The sequence below is a fragment of the Silene latifolia genome, unplaced genomic scaffold (genome assembly GCF_048544455.1).
Source record: "Silene latifolia isolate original U9 population unplaced genomic scaffold, ASM4854445v1 scaffold_159, whole genome shotgun sequence".
In the NCBI taxonomy this organism is placed as follows: domain Eukaryota; kingdom Viridiplantae; phylum Streptophyta; class Magnoliopsida; order Caryophyllales; family Caryophyllaceae; genus Silene; species Silene latifolia.
This window is the reverse complement of record NW_027413143.1, coordinates 517513-538704: the sequence shown is the minus strand read 5'-3', so window position 1 is coordinate 538704 and position 21192 is coordinate 517513. Positions and strand designations below refer to the sequence as shown.

At 34.2% G+C, this 21192-nt stretch overlaps 4 protein-coding genes across 18 annotated transcripts in view; 2 read left to right on the top strand and 2 right to left on the bottom strand.

Moving 5' to 3' along the window:
- Positions 1–21192, top strand: part of LOC141637989 (protein-tyrosine sulfotransferase-like) — a 103557-nt gene that overhangs the window by 3955 nt on the left and 78410 nt on the right. The gene's annotated exons all lie outside the window — the stretch shown is intronic.
- LOC141637987 (protein-tyrosine sulfotransferase-like) overlaps positions 1–21192 on the top strand; it is a 51723-nt gene that overhangs the window by 4029 nt on the left and 26502 nt on the right. For 2 of the 10 annotated variants that reach the window (XR_012541964.1, XR_012541963.1), the window contains exons 6-14: positions 333–473; positions 2029–2133; positions 2218–2365; positions 3742–3788; positions 3874–3957; positions 4101–4223; positions 6454–6579; positions 8038–8299; positions 12637–12761. Coding sequence is in view for 5 of the 10 variants with exons in the window: in XM_074447424.1 (XP_074303525.1) it covers positions 333–473; positions 2029–2133; positions 2218–2365; positions 3742–3788; positions 3874–3957; positions 4101–4223; positions 6454–6579; positions 8032–8181 (924 nt within the window). In the remaining 5 variants the exon portion in view is untranslated. Of the gene's footprint in view, positions 1–332; positions 474–2028; positions 2134–2217; positions 2366–3741; positions 3789–3873; positions 3958–4100; positions 4224–6453; positions 6580–8031; positions 8380–12636; positions 12762–21192 lie in introns of those variants that run through there. The other 8 variants (XM_074447424.1, XM_074447423.1, XR_012541962.1 and 5 more) reach the window with 7 other exon arrangements.
- On the bottom strand, positions 8824–9734 carry LOC141637993 (transcription factor bHLH25-like). The gene is made up of 3 exons (XM_074447446.1): positions 9708–9734; positions 9234–9620; positions 8824–9142 (listed from the first exon to the last, which is right to left on the bottom strand). The coding sequence occupies exons 2-3, from the start codon at positions 9618–9620 to the stop codon at positions 9080–9082; spliced, it is 450 nt and encodes a 149-aa protein (XP_074303547.1). The 5' UTR covers positions 9708–9734; the 3' UTR covers positions 8824–9079.
- Positions 13187–21182, bottom strand: LOC141637990 (transcription factor bHLH25-like). Of its 4 annotated transcripts, none has more exons than XM_074447434.1 (4): positions 20975–21182; positions 14508–14891; positions 14040–14420; positions 13187–13504 (listed from the first exon to the last, which is right to left on the bottom strand). In XM_074447434.1, the coding sequence occupies exons 1-4, from the start codon at positions 21023–21025 to the stop codon at positions 13442–13444; spliced, it is 879 nt and encodes a 292-aa protein (XP_074303535.1). In that variant the 5' UTR covers positions 21026–21182; the 3' UTR covers positions 13187–13441. The 4 variants fall into 4 exon arrangements, with proteins under 4 accessions (XP_074303535.1, XP_074303536.1, XP_074303537.1 ...); XM_074447435.1 differs by having other exon boundaries at positions 14508–14888; XM_074447436.1 differs by having other exon boundaries at positions 14508–14885.

Genomic DNA, 21192 nt, shown 5'->3' with positions numbered 1-21192 from the left:
CAGTGTAAGAGTGTCACATGGAGTAGCATAAAGGCATAAACATAATCAGAATTAACAAATAAAGGCGCAAAATTTTTCTATGATGGTGCACTTACTTATCAGTGACGCTTATGGGCAATGGCAATGGTATATTATGTCATTACAGTTTGTGGCTAAATAATGATCTGCCTTTTCCTGAGCATGTGTGGTGAATGTTGTCTGCAGTTGAAAACCATCAAACGTTATGTGTGTAATATTTACCCAACGGGAATCTATAGCCTAAAAAGATTTGAAAATGTGTTACATAGGGGTTAGCCTCTTTTGAAGATATTTATGTCAACTTAAATTTGCAGAGAGATGCTAGACTACTTAAGAAGCAAAATCATGTTGGGCATAATGATTCATATGAGATGGGAGATATGGCTATGCCACTGCACCAGTACATCAATGATCCAATAGCTTTGGACATTGTTCACAATGGAGCAACTTTTCAGGTTGACCTATCCTTTTTAAGATTTGCATTTTAAGTAAGCGTTTATGTTTGCAATGCTGATCTCGTGTTTTGCTTCCTATAGTTTTCTCCCATTATCTATGGGGTTTTGGTCTTAAGATAATTGTTGAAGCTACTTTTGTTTGTAATTTAATTTTCTTATCCAGTGATTTTTTTGTTTACACTATATATCTAGTATACTTTCTCTGTTACGGTAGATAGTTTACGTTTGCTTTTTGCGCTATTTTTTAGGAGTGACAATGATAGTGGGTCTTACATCTACCTTTTACCTTATTGTTTAAGCTAGGCTACTATTTTTTAACTTTCTTCTAAAGCTTTCCCTCATTTCTTTATCTTTTATATTCTTTTTAGCTCTCCAAAAGTTTTTTTGCCCTTTGTGCTTCATTACCATGTTTGTCGCTTTCTCCATTTTTCTAACCCTTCATTGACATTTTCCATACCAAAGATCATCTTTTACTTGCTCCGAATCATTTATAGACTAACGTTATTTTTGGATAAAGGAATTTGGAGGGAAAGTGAATGAAAATGATTTAGAGGGGATAACTTTCCTTTGGTTGGATAGAAAAATGTACATGGAGGGATTTGTAGGGGGGAGAGAGTGGATCCCTCCATTTCCCTCCTAGACGGCAAATTATTTCCCTTCCAACAAAGGGCAAGATTTGGACGGAAAACAACTTTCTCCCTCCATTCTCCTTTCCTTTCATTTTATGGTGTTGGTGCTGCCATTGTATTGTGCATCAAGTTATGCAAGTTAGAGTGGCCCATAGAGGAGGCAAGAGTGTGAATGAAAAGCGATTTCAGGGAGAAAATTTAACTTTCCTTAAGGAGTTAGTTTTGATGCACTCCCAACATCATGGGCTATTGTATATTTTACAAAACTGAGATAGTTGTTTTAACTATCTTTCTATAAATCTAGGATGGTACACAGAAGTGCTCCCTCTATCTCATAATAGAATCCACACACTCCTGGCATAAAAATTAAGCGATATTGATTAGGGGGTGGGGTATGCTGGTTGACACAAATAGAGATTATGGGGATATAGGTGGGAAAAATGTGAGAATTCTTGTAAAATTAGTGAGAAGGGGTATGCAAGGGCACATTGAGTAGTATTTCTTATAGTTGTGCTTCTGAAAATGATTAAAGCTAAGTGTGAATGTTATTGTGAGATGGCCTAAAATAGATAGTGTGAACCTCATCGTGAGACGGTTTATAATTGAAAGTGTTAACCTTGCTCTTAAACAATGGAACTATGTACAACTTAAAATTGTTAATGACACTAGTTTGCAAATGAAGTAATTCTGAATCTAGCAATTCTCCAGGCTGTAATGTCTATGGATAGGGAGGTTGGACTTGCCCCTACATTCAATATCAATTTAATTATTTGGCTCTAACAAGAGATCCGGTCCTGGAGGTTCTAATTCAGCTTCATTTTGCCAGATACTTATCAATCCATGTTGCTTTTCTTTTCCATGTTCTTATTCACTTGATATCGAACTTCTATCCCTGGACCTGGCTGATCGATCTAGACCATTTACAGATTGCAGGACTGACAAACAACTCCTATATGGCAGAGTCACATGAAGTACGTGCCTGTATCCGAAAGCATCCTGCTCTGGGCGATTCTGTGCTTGATGTGGCAAAAGTAAGTGTAACATTAGAACTCGCTATGTCATTTTCTAAAGCTCGTCAATCCCTTTGGGTTTAATTTATCACTCTAATATTCTAGAGGAGGTTGGATCATATGTTGTATGTTGGACTGACCGAAGACCACAAAGAATCGGCAACGGCATTTGCACACGTGGTTGGTGCACAGGTCATATCCCAGTTGGTAGGATCAAATTCTAGCATGGGCCATCTGGCTACTAATTTAACCGGTCAGTTACGCTGATATTTCCTCCAATTCACAAATTTTACATTTTTCTTTGTTTGGTTGATTCATAAATACCTACTGTTTTTCGTAACCACCCTTTATTTGTTTAACAACCTTATTGTTTTAATTTAAAGAGTAAGTGGGCTACTTGCCTTTTTGCTGCTTTTTTTTAATTCACTTATTGGGTTCATTTTGTGTAATTGACCTGCTTTTACTTTCACCTATTTTTTCTATTGTTTTCCTGAACTGTTGTGTCCTTGTTGTAAAAGGAATTTATTTGTGGCTAGGTGGTGTATATTCTTAGGTCTCTTATAGTACTTCAAATTGCTGTGCATTACTGTTTATTGTTGCTACAGAGTTTAACCCGTGTACTGATGAGGCCTAAAGAGATCTTAAATTGCTTTTTGCTAATGTATAAGAGATTATCAGATCTAACAAAAAGGGAATATATTAAATTAATGAGGCAACGCCTGTAATGATATGAGCGACAATTTTTATGTGATTTGCAAGAAAGATGCCACCTATGTATTTTTGTAAGTTGTCCTTACACCACCCTTAGTTTAAAAATCGCGCCTTGGATGAGGCACGCCAAAATGCCTCCGTGCATTTTAGGTGCGCCTTTTAGACGAGACTCACTTAACTAGACTCGCTAGTACACACTTTCTGTATCTTCCTCCATTTCTTACCCCACTCCTAGCTTTTACTCATTTTACATTTTAGCTAACATATAAAACTCCTAAAAAAGGTATTGTTGCCCAAGACTTCAATTGGAAAATACAAAGTTGTCACTAAAAGTAGACTCACTTATCCTCTTTTCAAACTAAGAACCGCCTCTTTTCATCTATATAAATGTTAACAAAGGAAGATACAGTTGCCTCTGGTGCCCTTTTCATCTCCATCAAATTGCTTACTCAAACTTAATAACTTATTTTGACAAGAATTTTGTAGTATGGGTATTGGCAAAAGGTTTCCTTATGTGTTCTGTGTAAGTGTTTAGAAGACGTTGGCCTAACTTGACAGGAATCTGAAATCGTGGGAAAAAAAGCTTACATCTATTCGTTAGGGTTTTGTTTTCTTAGGGTAAGAGGATGGTTGGTGTCAGTCTTACAATGTAGAAAAGGGCTGAAAAGGGAGGATTTAACTGAGTTTGCCCAAAAAAAAAAAAAAAAAAGAACTGTGTGTTATTTGGTGTTTGGGTTAAGAGGATGGATGGGGACAGTCTTACATTGTAGAAAGGGCTGAAAAGGGACGATTTAACTAAGTTTTCGAAGAACTAATAACTGTATGCTTAGTATCTGACTTGACATGCGACTTACGTGCTTGTAAAATTTTTGTTTTGCTATTTGGAGTTGTTCTTACACTGGTTTACTAATGCTACAGAACAGAACTCTCCTCTTACAGAATTTGATTCCGAAAATAGCCTTAAGGTTAGTCACCATGTTAATTTTAATACTTGAAATAAAGGGCATTGGGTTCTAGTACTCACATGTCTTAGCGTTGCCTCCACTGCAGAATAGCCAAAATGGTGAAATTCCAAGTGGAAGACTTTCATCTGACATAGCTGAAGACACCAACAATGAAGATACCAGCAATAGGGTAAGCTTATTTGCTGAGACATTGCTGACCTCATTATGAGATTTTTCTAATCACATTCAACTTTGTATAACCCCATGCCCCTCCTTTCCTATAATTTTTCTTCACTGTTAGGTCATTGATATATGCCCTATTATTTATTTCAGAAGATGACTGTTAAAAAACTTATGGAATCTTATGAAGTCTGCATTAGCGGTTTACGAAAGTCTCAGGCACGTCGGCGAGTGAATTCTTTGTCGAGAATTTCCCCTGTTAACTTTACAAAGGAGGTATTATATTTGTGTACCTTTTCCTTTACAGATCTGAACATTATAGCTATGTGAACTACTTCTAGCTTTGGTGTCTCTGCCTCATTTCCTTAACATTCAAAATTATATTATATGTTGCAATCAGGGTCGCCACTTTCGTAGTACGGTCGATTCGGATACGTAAATGAAATTCACATTCGTTCTATTTTGTGTGTCCGACGATATGGTAGGCGTATTACAACGAACATAATACGGTAATTCGTATTAATACACTTGATTTTATAAAAGATTAAAATACAGAAAATAATTAATTTTATAATATGAGTAATTAGTCCCAATGTCCCACGTTTTATTACTCTTCCTTCGCATAATAATGTCCTTAATTTCACTTTAGTAGCCGAAGTTAAAAAAACATTGACCTTAAATAAGTGTTACGGAAACCAACATTAGAGCCTTATTCCCAAAATGATTTGCAATGGGCTGACATGAATCATTCTTTGAAACCATCTTGTTTCTTTATTAAAAACTTGGATACAAAATAAAAAAAGTTAAATGTTTGAAAAATCTTAAAAGTAAACAAAGCATGATGGTATAAAGAGTTTTAAGTAGAAGGTTTTGAAAAATCTCAAAAGTAAATAAATAAGCAGTTTATAATAAATAAGGAGTTTAAATAACAGAAAATACTAAAAAAGCAAGTTAAAAATCCAGCTCCATCATCCACACGAATCAATTCCCTCCATAATGTTCTCTCCATCACCATACGTTCTTCAACCCCAATGAACCTCGTATGATTTTCAATCACCTTTATCCAATATTTTTTTTTTTGGTTTTTCCTCTACAGTTGCCACCTTCACCGTTCCTCGATGTTCAAGCCTAATAATCGGTGCATAATAGGCCCAACTTATCTTAACCCATTTTCTATTATCTTGTCCTCTTTTGGAGCCACTCTCACCTTCTCCCTAATCACCTCATTTCTAAGTCGATCCGTTCTTGTATGCCCGCACATCCACCGTAAAGTATGCATTCTAAAGTATGCATCTCTTCCACAATCAGCTTTTGAACGTTACGTAGCTGTATAATAGTGCAAGCCTAATTGTTATGCGATTGATAGTCTATGAAGAATGGCGTTTTCACATAAACCTTGTGGCACTTTTCCATTTCAACTCAAATAAGTGTTAAATTAATAAAAATTATAACATGCTGATAAAATATTTACATTCATCATAAAAAGTCTTACATAATTTTTGATAGGAAAAAAAGTGTATATAAATGCAGAAAAAATCAAATGAGAAGATTATTTTGGGATGGAGGGAGCATGTTTTTTTCCTTTTCTCTACGTGTTTCGTTGTTTTAACAACATATATTAATTTGATGATTTTAGCGAATTCCAAACGAATGGGGGCGAATCGATTCGTTTCCGAATTGCGAACCGATACAAACGAATCGATTCGTGATCCGTAAGGTACGTCGAATTAGGTTATGTTACCGTGGTTGCAATAATCACGATATGATTTCCATCCTTTATGAGTGTTTAGTGACTTGGCTGAATACTTTAATAAACCAAAAAGTTAATTTAGAACTTCCTCATTTTTTTTACTCATTTTCAAAAGTCTTCATTTTGTACTATTTTTTTAAAACTATATACTTTAATAAACCAAAAAGTTAATTTAGAACTTCCTCATTTTTTGTACTCATTTTCAAAAGTCTTCATTTTGTACTATTTTTTTAAAACTATCATCTTTTTTTGTACATTTCATTTAAAAACCATTTTTGCCAAAATACAAGACATTCTTTTAGAATAGTAATCCTGAAATATTTCATAAAGCCAATATTTGTAATATCGTGATTGTTATTGGATAAAAAAATGTTGCATTTTGCCCAAAAAAATGGCATTGGGTAGGAAGATATGTTCGGAGAGAGTAGTTTTGAAAATAACCTACAATAGGTCGGAATTTTGAAACCGGGACATAGAAACGATGAGAGGAATAAAATAACTCTAAGCTGAAGTAATGTCTGGGATAAAGCTTCAAAATACCTATATATAGTTTGAAATATATTGTAATGCAATCTTATCGAGCATGATCCCTATTTTGTCTCGCATATGCATTAGCCTTTGAGGCATTGCAGTAATATTGTTACTCTTTTGGCGGAAAGCTTGACTAGCTTAGTTAGCTTATCGTGCTTTCGAGGCTAGTTTGTGAAACATTAGGCATGTATGTGTAGCTAACACTGACATTTCAAACCACTGCAGGCACGCCTTCAGGTACCTGAATCGGTCATTAATCAGATTATAGCTCTAAATAGGCTTGATATGGAGCTTTATAAGTATGCTCAGGACATCTTTTCCCAGCAACATACAAACACAGTTCAGAAGCTGGTGAGTGATTATACTTTAATTTTTTCTCTGATATATTTAGCCGCAAAATGCTTCCAATTTTTAATGCTCTTATAAATGGTTGCCAGATGGTGACTAAAATTTGAATTCTGCACATTTTCAATTGTTCACAATTTAAGTATTCTGCATTCCATTAGCCTTTTTGGGAACCGGGCGGGATTACCAGGATTTGAATCTTAATCTTGGGAGTTGCCAAAAATCATACTCAGGTTTGGAGGTGCAATAGAATCTGGAATTGGAGTCTGGCAAAATCCTTAGTTGGAGGAAATTCAGACAGTGTAAAAAATCATTACCAACCTCTCTAGCTTAGAAATCCAACCCACCGTAAAGGCAAAACTCCCTAAAAACACTGTGTCCCTATCTTGTCATTCTTCCCTATTATTCTCAAATTGCTACGTCCTACAAGTTTTGTCTCCTTTTTTTCACTTAATTTTGAAGAATCAATTAGTTTGCGAAAGATCATCTACCTGAGATTTAGAAGAATCAATTTTGCAGTTTGGTTCCATCACTAGTTTGTTCAGCAATTTGAGAAGTTTAAGGTGCCATTTTTTATGAGATGGAAATTGTATTCTACGTAATACGCAATTTGTATGAGATTTGAGGATTTAGTTGGTGCCCAATTTGGTGGGCCCATGATGGATTCTAGTCACAGACTCACAGTTATGACCTTTTTTTGTCTTATTGCTGACTTATTGAGTTAGGTGACATTTTGACATCCATTTCTGCACACATTTTAGCAAGTAGTTTGCTTTCATTGCTTGGAAACAGTTTTACTGTCGGAGATCTATCAACCTGGGGTCTTGTCCTGACCAACTTATATCTGTGTGTCTAACATGGAACACTGCTTGCAATAATTAGTGATGTTAGAATCTCAAACTCATGCGTGCCTAGGTGATGTAATATCATGTCTGGTTTTTGCCTTTTAGTCCTCAAACCTGTATTTGAAAGTCCCAGCCTCCCAGGTTTCCAAACAATTTTGAATTTCTGATTTTCAAATCCCAATTTCCCATCAACAATTTGAAATGTAATATAGCCTACGGTTGCTCCCTCAAGTTAATCTAATCCCGAAGAGTCTAAGGTTTTTTTATGTTGTGCTGCCTGTTTGGTTTTCTCTTTACGCATGTCAAAAAGACTCAAAACCGACCAAACAAGTCAGCATCAACAAGTAATCTGACCTGATAAATTATTCTTTTGGTGGTTTTCCTGCATCCTTATCAGCTTCTCTGTTAAGAACCACGATTCTCATGTGCGTACTGCTTCTAGTGGTAGTCGAAATTAAAAACTACTTCATTAGTATCTTTTATCCCCCAAAGCTCCCAAAAAAACTCCCTTGAAAGTTACTTTTACCTGCTAATACATGGATGTGCTTTGAATATTGGTATACAGCAATGCTATCTTAATTACATGCTTGTGACCATGTTATAATCATTCAAGGTGCAGGAGAGTGAAGAGATCATCTCAGTGAACTCATTCGCCAGCCCACCTTGGAAAGACATTTTATTAGTCATGGCAATTGTTTTGGTGGTTCTGGCTCTGTGTGTATGTTTAAACGCAAGAAGAAGAACGTTTAAAGTTAAGGTATGAAAGTCGTATATATGTAAACATATAGACAAATGCGCTACCTCATCATTTGAAGCATCTTACTTTAGATGCATCCTACAACTTCCCCCAATTTATTAGGGTTACATTGGATAGCATTGAGGTTCATGTATGTTGCCCTCTCTTTTTCTTGTGATTTGTAATTTGTATGACTAGTTGGGGGAATTGAGACCGCGGTTATCATAGTGCTTCCGTCTTGGCTTTCTTTCTCACCTGTTCTTCAAAACATACACAGACATGGATTTCTGATACGACGAGGGCTCTCTCTATAGTTGAACCTAATTAACTAGTTACAAGACCTACTTTACAAGTTTTTGATATATATATCAAGATCCTAATTCCTACTCGAGGCAACCTTTCCTATTTGTGTGTATACCCATAGATACATTGATATCGTCTTTGCATTTTTGTTATCAACTTTCGTTTTTGCACAATATGATTTATGAAATATGAATAACATTATCAAATAAATTAATATTGTTATCTGAACTACTTACAAGTTCAGAAAAAAGTAAATATAAAAACATGTCAAACTCGATTGCATAAAAACGTATGTCTAATGTTTGTTTATTTTCGTAAGAGTAATCGTAACAAGCACACAATTTATAATCGACAAGCTTAAATAAATGGAAAATGAAGAGCTTTAAGCCTGTGACATCATATATTACCCGCAATAATTCTTGTGTAGAACGGTTTTAGACAATCGTTATTGTAAAAAAACGTTTTACATTACGTATTGTCGATTTCTGATTCTTTGCAAACCTGGACAATTACAAAGCTGCATGTATCACACTTTTAAGTGATCTACTAGAAAAGCAAGCGCGCGCGCACACACACCATTTATTAATTTATTTGCAAACTGAAGACGGGTGACTCGTAGCATTTAAAAGATGGATCGTATATTTTCAACAACTTCCTGAGGTCCCATGTCGAAATCTGGTTGCATCTGTAGAACAAAAATGGAGATGGTTACATGATACGGAAAACTAACAACATAGAATTTGTGTAGGAGAATTGAAATGTATATGTAAATGTACCTGAGTCATGATGGTAATGTCGAGAGTGTTATTGTTGAATGGCATGCTACAGGTGTTTGTGACCAAAAGATGAATATTTTCAATCTTATTGATAATCTTGGACAGAAGTCCGATTTGCATCTGACAATGAACTTTGATCAACACACTTGTATTACAAAACCGAGCTTCTACTTGAGGGAATACTTGCTCCTCGTCATCATGGGTTTGGGTTACACCACTACTACTGTGACTACTGCTGTCGTCCTTTTCGAGTACTACCCGAGATCTTTGGACCACCACAACTGATTCAACCGCTCTCTTAGCTTTGTCTTCCTCCAGGATCTTGACTCTTTCTTTGAGTTGTTTCATATGGGTTATAGCCTCACCAAGAACCGATGTTTTATCCATCTAAACATTATTTGATGAGTAAGTTTTGATTTCAGCAAATATATATGTTTAATTAATTAATTACCACAGTCAAAAGAAGAAGGGTACCTTTTTGAGACCGGGAATAAGAGCAGAGAGGGGCGATAAAACGCCGACTAAGGTTTTGACGACGTTGGCGTTCAAAGAATAATATGATTACGAGATTGATCGGGAAGCCTTTTAGGGCGCTTGGTGTTGGGAGCGGGAGCGGGGAGCGGTGGTGTATCATGTTGATTGAATTCGAATGATCATATCTTATTCTTGTTACTATTATTGGTAATCTCTGCTGCTTTCTGCTGCGGATGATGAGTTGCATTCGATTCGGGGGTGAAAGCGTGTAATTGTCTTCCATTAGGAGGGCACCCATATTCATATCTTCTGCTGGATAGTCCACCAAACAATCTCCCACAAACACTTGCAACAACATCGGATCATCCTCCTCCTCCTCCTCCTCCTGCTTAATTCCCAATACTCTTTTTAATTATTTTTAACATTTTTACAGCGTTTTAACATAATTCTGGTTTTTATATTTAATAAGTGTGGTTTTCACCTTTGTAACAATTCTGATGTTAGTATTGCTTACAAACTAGTAACTATGTACTCAATGTAATGTTCATGTACTGATATTCTTGTAATTTACATATCTATATATATAAATATCGCTTTATTGTTGTCAAAAAAAAAAAAAAAAAAAACACTAAATTAGGATAGCTCGGCTGATGTTAACATGACACTCTTAATAATACCCACTTTTAATATCATTCCTAAGTCCATGGTAAATATTTTACGATTTTGTATAAAATCCAATTACTACTGCTCGCAAAACTAATTCCATTTGAAAATTAGAGTCTAGGAAAAAAGATGAATATTCATTTATTTTATCGCAAAATCTTATTTCAGAATTCAGATGGGCACTTTTTCCATCTGAAATAAGACCGACAAAATGTTGTCATTTTTTAATAAAATGTAAGCAGTGAATTTACAAAATGTTATCATTAGAGGTGTCACTTTTTACCCTGAAAATAATGGAAAAAATAATAGTAACATGTTATCAAAAAAATACAAACATTTTACTGTCAAATAATAACATGCTATCCGTCTTATTTCAGACCAAAAGCAATAATATAAAGCAAGACACACTGTTATTTTATATAGTCTTTTTTTCAGACTGTGACAGTAGGGACCGTAGACATGAATAAGTTGTTTGCTTTTGAAATCGTGTTACATGTGAGTTGTGACACACGTTGGTCGGATCAACTACCTATCATCCACTCATCCACTATATCTCATGCAAATTATTGTCTTCTTATTTGCTTCTTATTTAAAATCAATGTTTATTTCATTTCCGTGAGTCTCTTTAAGACGGATTTATTCACCTAAAATTTAAGACGGAGGAAAAGTAACCCATTAATGTGATGATAAAAATATGATATTATAAACTAACGATAGTTTCTCGTCTTCATTTCAGACTGCCAAAACTCAAATTTGCCATTTCTTTTTTAAATTTTAACATTCCGCAAATTTATATGCTTGTTCCTACATTTTTCCTTCAATATTACAACTAACCTATTTTAATTTTTAATAGAAGTGTAACTAAATTTTAGTATACTCAATCATGTACATTCACCAATGGCCCAGTTTTGGTAAACGACGGATTAATATTAGCAGAAACAGGTTGCAAAAACAGATTATAATTAGCAGATTTTATTAGCGGGTTTGACGCCTTGTTTGGTAATCAGCAGATTGATATTAGTATAAGCTGATTGGTCAAGCAGATTATAAATGACAGACTGAATTAACAGGTTTGACTAGTATATTTCAATTAGCAGATTTAATAGAAGTGTTTGGTAATTAGCAGATTTTGGTTAATAAATTGTTATATCTATGTGTAGATTGTTGACGGATTCATATTTCATAATCTACTAATATGAATATGCTGGGTAGACCAGCATATTGGAAAACAGTAGATTGAGCTCCAATCTACTCTTTCAATATGTCATTTATCAAACACTAAAAATAGTAGATTGGTGAGTTAAACATGTTAAAAGCCTTGAATATGGTGAAAATTTTCCAATCCGCCGTTTACCAAACACCCTCATGCAGAGTTGTTAAGCGTGTTTGGTAATTAGCGGTTTCATTTTAGCAGATTGTTTATTTTTTTGTAAAATGACCAATTATGGACATGAACAAATAATTAAAAAGATATGTTTCCAGGATAAAAATGTCAATTTATATCTACTCCAATCTACTAATCAAATATGCTTGGGGAGCAGCATATTGTAAAATAGTAGATTGCGCCCCAATCTACTATTTCAATATGCTAGTTACCAAACACTCAAACAACATATTCATGAATCAAACATGCTAAATGTCTTTAATATGCCAAAAAATCACCAATTTACCGTTTACCAAACACCCCTATTTATGTCTTTATCAACTTAAATTAATGCTAGAATAATTTATCAATTTCTGAAGACTGAAGACATATGAATTTGGATTTCGTCGACCGTCGTGACTCGTTATTGCAATTTGTTAACCAACAAGCATAACCAAAATGTTAATTGGTGAAATTTCGATAAAATAAGTGCGCATTATCTTCTAAAAGCAAGTTCAATAAGTTGTAGGTCTTGTTCTTTTGGACTGAAACTTATAGGATCTGAACTGAACTGAATTTATAAGATCTGAACTGAATTGAACTGAACTGAACTTATAGGATCTGAACTTAACTGAACTTATAGGATCTGAACTTAACTGAACTTATAGGATCTGAACTAAACTTATAGGATCTCGAATCGAATCAATCAACTTATAGGATCTCGAATGAACTTAAATTAAGTGAGTATAGGATCTGAATCGAACTTATAGGATCTCGAATCGAATCAATCGAACTTATAGGATCTAAATCGAATCAAATTATAGGATCTCGAATCGAATCGAACTTATATGATCTGAACTGAAATTATAGTAATAAATGGTGTGTGTGCGCTTGCGCATTGAGGTTCATGTATGTTGCCCTCTCTTTTTCTTGTGATTTGTAATTTGTATGACTAGTTGGGGGAATTGAAACCGCGGTTATCAAGTGTGGTGTTAGTCATAGTGCTTCCGTGTTGGCTTTCTTTCTCACCGGTTCTTCAAAACATACAGAGACATGGATTTCTGATACGACGAGGGCTCTCTTTATAGTTGAACCTAATTAACTAGCTACAAGACCTACTTTACAAGTTTTTGATATATATATCAAGATCCTAATTCCTACTCGAGGCAACCTTTCCTATTTGTGTGTATACCCATAGATACATTGATATCGCCTTTGCATTTTTGTTATCAACTTTCGTTTTTGCACAATATGATTTATGAAATTTGAATAACATTATCAAATAAATTAATATTGTTATCTGAACTACTTCCAAGTTCAGAAAAAAGTATAAATATAAAAACATGTCAAACTCGATTGCATAAAAACGTATGTCTAATGTTTGTTTATTTTCGCAAGAGTAATCTAACAAGCACGCAATTTATAATCGACAAGCTTAAATAAATGGAAAATGAAGAGCTTTAAGCCTGTGACATCATATATTACCCGCAATAATTCTTGTGTAGAACGGTTTTAGACAATTGTTATTGTAAAAAAAACGTTTTACATTACGTATTGTCAATTTCTGATTCTTTGCAAACCTGGACAATTACAAAGCTGCATGTATCACACTTTTAAGTGATCTACTAGAAAAGCAAGCGCAAGCGCACACACACCATTTATTACTTTATTTGCAAACTGAAGAGTGAAGACGGGTGACTCGTAGCATTTAAAAGATGGATCGTATATTTTCAACAACTTGGTGAGGTCCCATGGCGAAATCTGGTTCCATCTGTAGAACAAAAATGGAGATGGTTACATACGGAAAACTAACGAGTAGACCTGGTAAAAGCAACCCGACCCGAAATAGTTGACCCGAGACTCGAAGTGACCCGAACTACATCACCCGAACCTGACCCGGAAACCCGAATTGACCCGACCTGATCCGAACATGACCCGAGCTTTCTTGACCCGAACTGGCCTGACCCGAAAATGGCCCGATCCGAAACCACCAAACCCGAAAATGACCCGACAAAATATAACTCTAATTGAACCGAAAAAACTTGAAATGATAATTTCTCTATTATTCATTGACCCGAAAATGACCCGACCCGAAACAACCCAACTCGCTTGACCCGGAACTGACCCAACAACAGACCCGAAACCCGAAATGACCCGTCCCGACCCGAGTTAACCCGAAATCAATGAGAAACCCAAACTGACCCGACCAGTTGACCCGGCCCGAACCCGACCAGTTGACCCGTTTTGCCAGGTCTACAACAAGATAGAATTTGTGTAGGAGAAATGAAATGTATATGTAAATGTACCTGAGTCATGATGGTAATGTCGAGAGTGTTATTGTTGAATGGCATGCTACAGGTGTTTGTGACCAAAAGATGAATATTTTCAATCTTATTGATAATCTTGGACAGAAGTCCGATTTGCATCTGACAATGAACTTTGATCAACACACTTGTATTACAAAACCGAGCTTCTACTTGAAGGAATAATTGCTCCTCATCATGGGTTTGGGTTACACCACTACTACTGTGACTACTGTCGTCATTTTCGACTACTACCCGAGATCTTTGGACCACCACAACTGATTCAACCGCTCTCTTAGCTTTGTCTTCCTCCAGGATCTTCACTCTTTCTTTCAGTTGTTTCATATGGGTTATAGCCTCACCAAGAACCGATGTTTTATCCATCTAAACATTATTTGATGAGTAAGTTTTGATTTCAGCAAATATATATGTTTAATTAATTAATTACCACAGTCAAAAGAAGAAGGGTACCTTTTTGAGACCGGGAATAAGAGCAGAGAGGGCGATAAAACGCTGACTAAGGTTTTGACGACGTTGGCGTTCAGCAATAATATGATTCTGAGATTGATCAGGAAGCCTTTTAGGGCGCTTGGTGTTGGGAGCGGGAGCAGGAGCAGGAGCAGGTGGTGTATCATGTTGATTGAATTCAGAATGACTGTTACTGTTACTATTATTGGTAATCTCTGCTGCTGCTGCGGATGATGAGTTGCATTCTGATTCGGGGGGTGAAAGCGTGTAATTGTCTTCCATTAGGAGGGCACCCAGATTCATATCTTCTGCTGGATAGTCCACCAAACAATCTCCCACAAACACTTGCAACAACATCGGATCATCCACCTCCTCCTCCTCCTCCTGCTTAATTCCCAATACTCTCATTTTAATTATTTTTAACATTTTTACAGCGTTTTAACATAATTCTGGTTTTTTTTATTTGTAAATGCTAAATTAGGATAGCTCGGCTAATGTTAACATGACACTCTTAATAATAATACCCACTTTTAATATCATTCCTAAGTCCATGGTAAATATTTTGCGATTTTGTATAAAAAAATCCAATTACTGCTGCTCGCAAATACTATCCTACAACTAGTTGTATATTAGCATTGTACAATCACCTTAAAGTTGTTGAGCTCTTACACAAAGTTGTTGAAATATTTTACTGAATATTGAAATATGTTGCGAAGTTATTGAGGCAATAATTATTCCAAAGTAAACTCATTAACTTTGTCTGTACCAATAATTTTGTTAATAAAGGCTCATAATTTTTAACAACGCTTTCGATTCATTGATTAAGTTATATATACAACCAGTTGTATAATACATTAACTGGAAAAAAGATGAATATGCATTTATTTTATAGTCTTGTTTTCAGACTCTGACAATTGGGACCGTAGACATGAATAAGTTGTTTGCTTTTGAAATCGTGTTGCATGTGAGTTGTGACACACGTAGGTCGGATCAACTACGTATCAGCCACTCATCCACTATATGTCTATATCTCATGCAAATCACAAATTCTCCCTTATGACGGAGGGTATCCGTCACAAACTTGTGACGAATTGTGATTCTGTGTATCATTGTCTCATGGCCGTAAGGGTGAGAGAAGGAAAGACAGCGTGGGGTGGGTCTTGCCTCTGTCCCTCTACCCATCTCCACTCACAAAATACCCGTCGCAAGATCCGACCCGTCACAAGGGAGACCTACTGCATACAAATCACAAATTATTGTCTTCTTATTTGCTTCTTATTTAAAATCAATATGTTTATTTCATTTCCGTGAGTCTCTTTAAGACGGATTTATTCGCCTAAAATTTAAGACGGAGGAAAAGTAACCCATTAATGATAAAAATATGAGCAATTTTTTTGATAAAAAATTACTAGAACAACTTTATATTATAAACTAACGATATTTTCTCGTCTTCATTTCAGACTGCCAAAATTCAAATTTGCCATTTCTTTTTTAAATTTTAACATTCCGCAAATTTATATGCTTGTTCCTACATTTTTCCTTCAATATTACAACTAACCTATTTTAATTTTTAATAGAAGTGTAACTAAATTTTAGTATACTCAATCATGTACATTCATCAATGACCCTGTTTGGTAAACGACAGATTAATATTAGCAGAAGCAGGTTGCAAAAACAGATTATAATTAGCAGATTTTATTAGCGGGTTTGACTAAAATATGGCCCTGTTTGGTAATCAGCAGATTGATATTAGCATAAACAGATTAGTCAAGCAGATTATAAATGACAGATTGAAATAACAGGTTTGACTAGTATATTTCAATTAGCAGATTTAATAGAAGTGTTTGGTAATTAACAGATTTTGGTTAATAAATTGTTGTATCCATGTGTAGATTGTTGACGGATTCATATTTCACAATCTACTAATGTGAATATGCTGGGTAGAGCAGCATATTGGAAAACAGTAGATTGAGCTCCAATCTACTCTTTCAATATGTCATTTACCAAACACTAAAAATAGTAGATTAGTGAGTCAAACATGCTAAAAGCCTTGAATATGGTGAAAATTTTCCAATCCGCTGTTTACCAAACACCCTCATGCAGAGTTGTTAAGCGTGTTTGGTAATTAGCGGTTTCATTTTAGCAGATTGTTTATTTTTTTGTAAAATGACCAATTATGGACATGAACAATTAATTAAAAATATATGTTTCCAAGGATAAAAATGTCAATTTATATCTACTCCAATCTACTAATCAAATATGCTGGGGGGGGCAGCATATTGTAAAATAGTAGATTGCGCCCCAATCTACTATTTCAATATTCTAGTTACCAAACACCCAAATAACATATTCATTATGCTAAATATCTTCAATATGCCAAAAAATCACCAATCTACCGTTTAACAAACACCCCTATTTATGTCTTTATCAACTTAAATAGAAGCTCGGTTTGTCACTGTGACGGCCGTACCGGAAAAATTGACAGCAATTGGATTTTTAAGGACAAATGAATCTTGTCCATACAAAACCAATGGACCCTCCAGTGTACTGGCGAGGATCCACACTTCTTAAGAGAGTATGTTGAGGTATGGACCCTTCTATTTAAAGCTCAAAGTATACTATTTATATCTCAAAATATTTTTGAGAAACTTCAAATTGAGTTTACTAGGTACAATTAAATTGATTCTCTAAGACCATCCCCAAGACCCCAAGCAAGGTCAATTGTTAGGTCATGACCTTGCTTGGTCACACTAATCATCAATTAACAAAAAAATTATGGTGACTTTTGAAGAAAAGAGGTCAATTTGTGACCTTTGGTGGTCAATTTGTGACCTTTGGTGGAGCAAATTGACCCAACTCATGACCTATATGTGGCGATATGTGATTGGTTGACAATATTAATAATTAATAAAAAATATATATATGAAAAAGTGATATAATGTGGAGAGATGTAATTGGTTGGAAAGTGAAAAATAATTGGATTGATGACCTAGGTCGTGACCTTCTGTTTGGGAGGGTGAAAGTAGGTCAAGATAAATACAGTAGGATTAAGAGTAAAACAGGGTCGTGACCTAGCGCGACCTTTGCTTGGGGATAGTCTAAATAGATTTCGGAGCAGTATTCCACTCGTTTTAGTTTATAGTTTATCTATTTGATTTTGTTGCGAGGATGATTATAGACAAAGACAACTACTCCGTATCTACATAGTATAAAAGCCAAGTTCTTTCTTGGCTTTCTATTGGTTGATGAGATTCAAAAAATTGGAAGCATGTGGGTCCCCCCACGTTTTATACACCAATTAATTACCCTCTCTCCTCTCCTCTCCTTAATTCTTTAAATGTCTCATTAATTCTTCAAATGTCGATTCTTAATTTTAAATGTTCTTTTAATTAAACTTTATATTATATGATGTATTATATGATATGATGTGGTGATATTATATGATACGTCATTATATAATATATGATATCTAACATCTGAACTCTTGCTCCTATTTAATTAGTGATTTACACAAAATCTTATATTTTAATGTTCTTCTCATTTCTCCATTATATGTAAGTAATATGTATTATAATGAAATTGGAATAACATAGAAATGCGGCGGGAATAATACAATATGGACATCCAAAAAATTACAAATTCCTAATACATTATGCACATTCAAAAATTACAAAATAATCAATTCAAAGCTTCAAATTACAAATTACTCAAAGTTTTGTATTCCAAAATTAAGCTTCTTCCTGTAAGGTATCCTTTCCAAAAGGGATGACACGAAAATACACATCTTAATATACAAATATTTAGTTTTATACAAATATTGATAACAAAACTCATGCATTTACAACATTTAGTAATTAATAAAGATTCACAAAACTCATCATATTAATGAACGTCCTTAATCATAGTTGTATAAAAAAGCAACAATTTCCACAATATTTTCGATACATATATTAAAAAAATCACCAAATTTTAAATCAGGAAATAATTTTATAGAAATTTAAAAATCATCAGATCTATGAAATTACTATTAGAAACATAATAAAAAAAAATATAATAATTTAAAATTTAGTAGATCTATGATACTCCATAAATACTTTTTTAAAAAGATCAACAAAAAAATAATAATCATCAGGTAAATGATATTTACTTAAAAATTTATAAAAAAAATTAAAAATAATCGAACTAAACGAATAAAAACGAAAAAAGTCATTTAAGAATTTAAAAATAATTTAACAAGTTAAAAATAATTAAACACGAATGGTGATAATTATGATGTATGCGAGTAAAAAGTGAAAAAAATCGGACCTCTAAAAAGCTATCAATCAATTGTGTCATCTTTGATGGGGATCTAATTAAGAAACCAAGCTAGAATCGTGAGAGGCAGAAATCTTGCTTAGGATGGTGATGAAGATTGAAGATTTAGGGTGAGTTAAACGGTGATAAGAGGATGAGATGAGAAAGGGCGAGGTTAGACGAGATTATAAAAGAGAGGAGAGGATGATTTGAGTTCATTATTAATGAAATAAGACGAGGAGATGCGGCGGCGGTATTGTTGTCAACTGGAAAACTAAGATATGAAAAAGAGTGATGAGAAGGGAAGGAGGGAGGTAAGACGAGGTGTTACAAAATGGAGGGGTAGGGTTTGTTGATCGCTTATTTAATTTATATGGGGAAATGGGTAATGTTGTTAATTGTGTTATATTACGGGTCGGGTGCTTGCATATTTTGTCTTTTCGAATTATGAAACTAATGGTTGCTCGGCCCAATGGCCATATATTGATCATTCATGAAAATTCGATAATGTAAGTTATGTAACCTAATTCATATTATGACGATATATTTTGATTATATAATCACATATCTGTTTTTGTTATTTCGTTAAATCTAATATATATTAGTACTAAAATTTTACCACACATGACATCGACGCTTAAATGTGTGTGTATTATATTTTGAAATATATGTTTTAAATTATTAAAATTAGACGTTTATAATACGATATATTTTTAACTACATGTACAAACAATTGTACTCCATTATTCGATCTCAATAATCTTACGCTTTCTAACATAATTTGTATGGAATAAATGGTAGTGATTAGTAACTTAAATTATATGTTGATTTTTCAATTGTAGTCTTTTTATATTGTAACAACATTGAACATTTAATCACGTTGATTTATTTACTCATGTATCAAATGATAGCGCATGTTATTATAACCCGTGCATTTTTTTGCACGGATTTCAAACTGTTGAAGATTAGTGGATTCTTTTTACTGTCACCGCATTGCAAATTTAATCACATTCATTTATATGCTTCTTTATATAATGATAGCAATTGGTATTACGACCCGTGCATTTTTTGCACGGGTTTAAAACTAGTTGATAAGGCAAACTAAGTACTCCGTATATATCTTTCAAAGCATTTATTATTTAAATAAATATCATAATCATAGTCACTAATAATATACGAGAAAAAGGATTCTACATCAGATGTACTACATCATACTTAATGACTTTTTAAGTTTTTGTGTATTTTTTTCGAGTATTATAAAGTTTATAAATTACATTTTAGTTTTATGATGTCAAAAATCAATTTTTTTTGAGTTTATATGTAATTTTTTTGAGTTATAATGTAACTTTTTGAGATTAAAGTTTAAGTAAATAAACTCAAAAACTTTATGATTGTTGGAATATGTGTCCTCCGACAATAATGCGATCACAACTGTCGATCATGAAAACTCAAAAAATTTAGATTAAAACTCAAAAACTTTACCTTAATGCACAAAAACTATACCATCTGATATACTACATCAGATGTACAATCTACTTACTGATAATATACTCTTTCCGTCTCGATTATTTATTGACTCTTGTGAAAAAATATTTTAACCAAAAGTAAATTAATGATCACAAAATCTCATTTGTGACGGCACGTATCCGTCACTTTGGAGTGACGGATACCATTTTCCCTCACAAATGACCCAAATAGAGGAGAGAGGGAAGCACATGGGGGTGCCCCACCTTGTCCCCCTATCCGTTTTGTGAGTGACATTATCCGTCACTTGCTCCACCCCGTTTTCAGCAAGACTAATTGATTAATGATTTGGACGAAGGGTGTATTCACTAAATAATTATTTATTTCGATGTTCATCGAACAACAAAGTTATACTCCGTATTATCAACAAAGTTGTTTATTTCAAGTGAAGTAGTGAACTTCATAATTAATATTCGTGCGGTTGATTTTTGCATTAGTACAACTTTCTTATATATACATGCATGGCCACAAATTAAGAGTTTTTTTTTTTTTTTTTTTGGGGGTATATATACGAATGAAGATGACGATAGTACTTTTCTTACCTTCTTAATGTACTAAAATATGGATAACACAATTTAGTATAAAAGATAAACAAATAAGTGAGACTGAAAAAGTAATACTCGTATTAAGAAAGAAGTTAGGTAAGCACTTACTAGTGCAGCAAACCAGGGATTAATAGAGTTTGGAGATGATGGCACATCCATGAGCTTCAACTAATTAAGAGTGTGCTTCTGTTTACAACTCTATTGATATTTTTGGGGAGGAATTTAATGGCTGTGTAGTTCAGTAAGACAATGCAGAGTGATTTAGTGCCAAATAAAGGGTTGTTTTCTCGAGGACCCTCCGCAAAATGTCACATACTCATAAATGT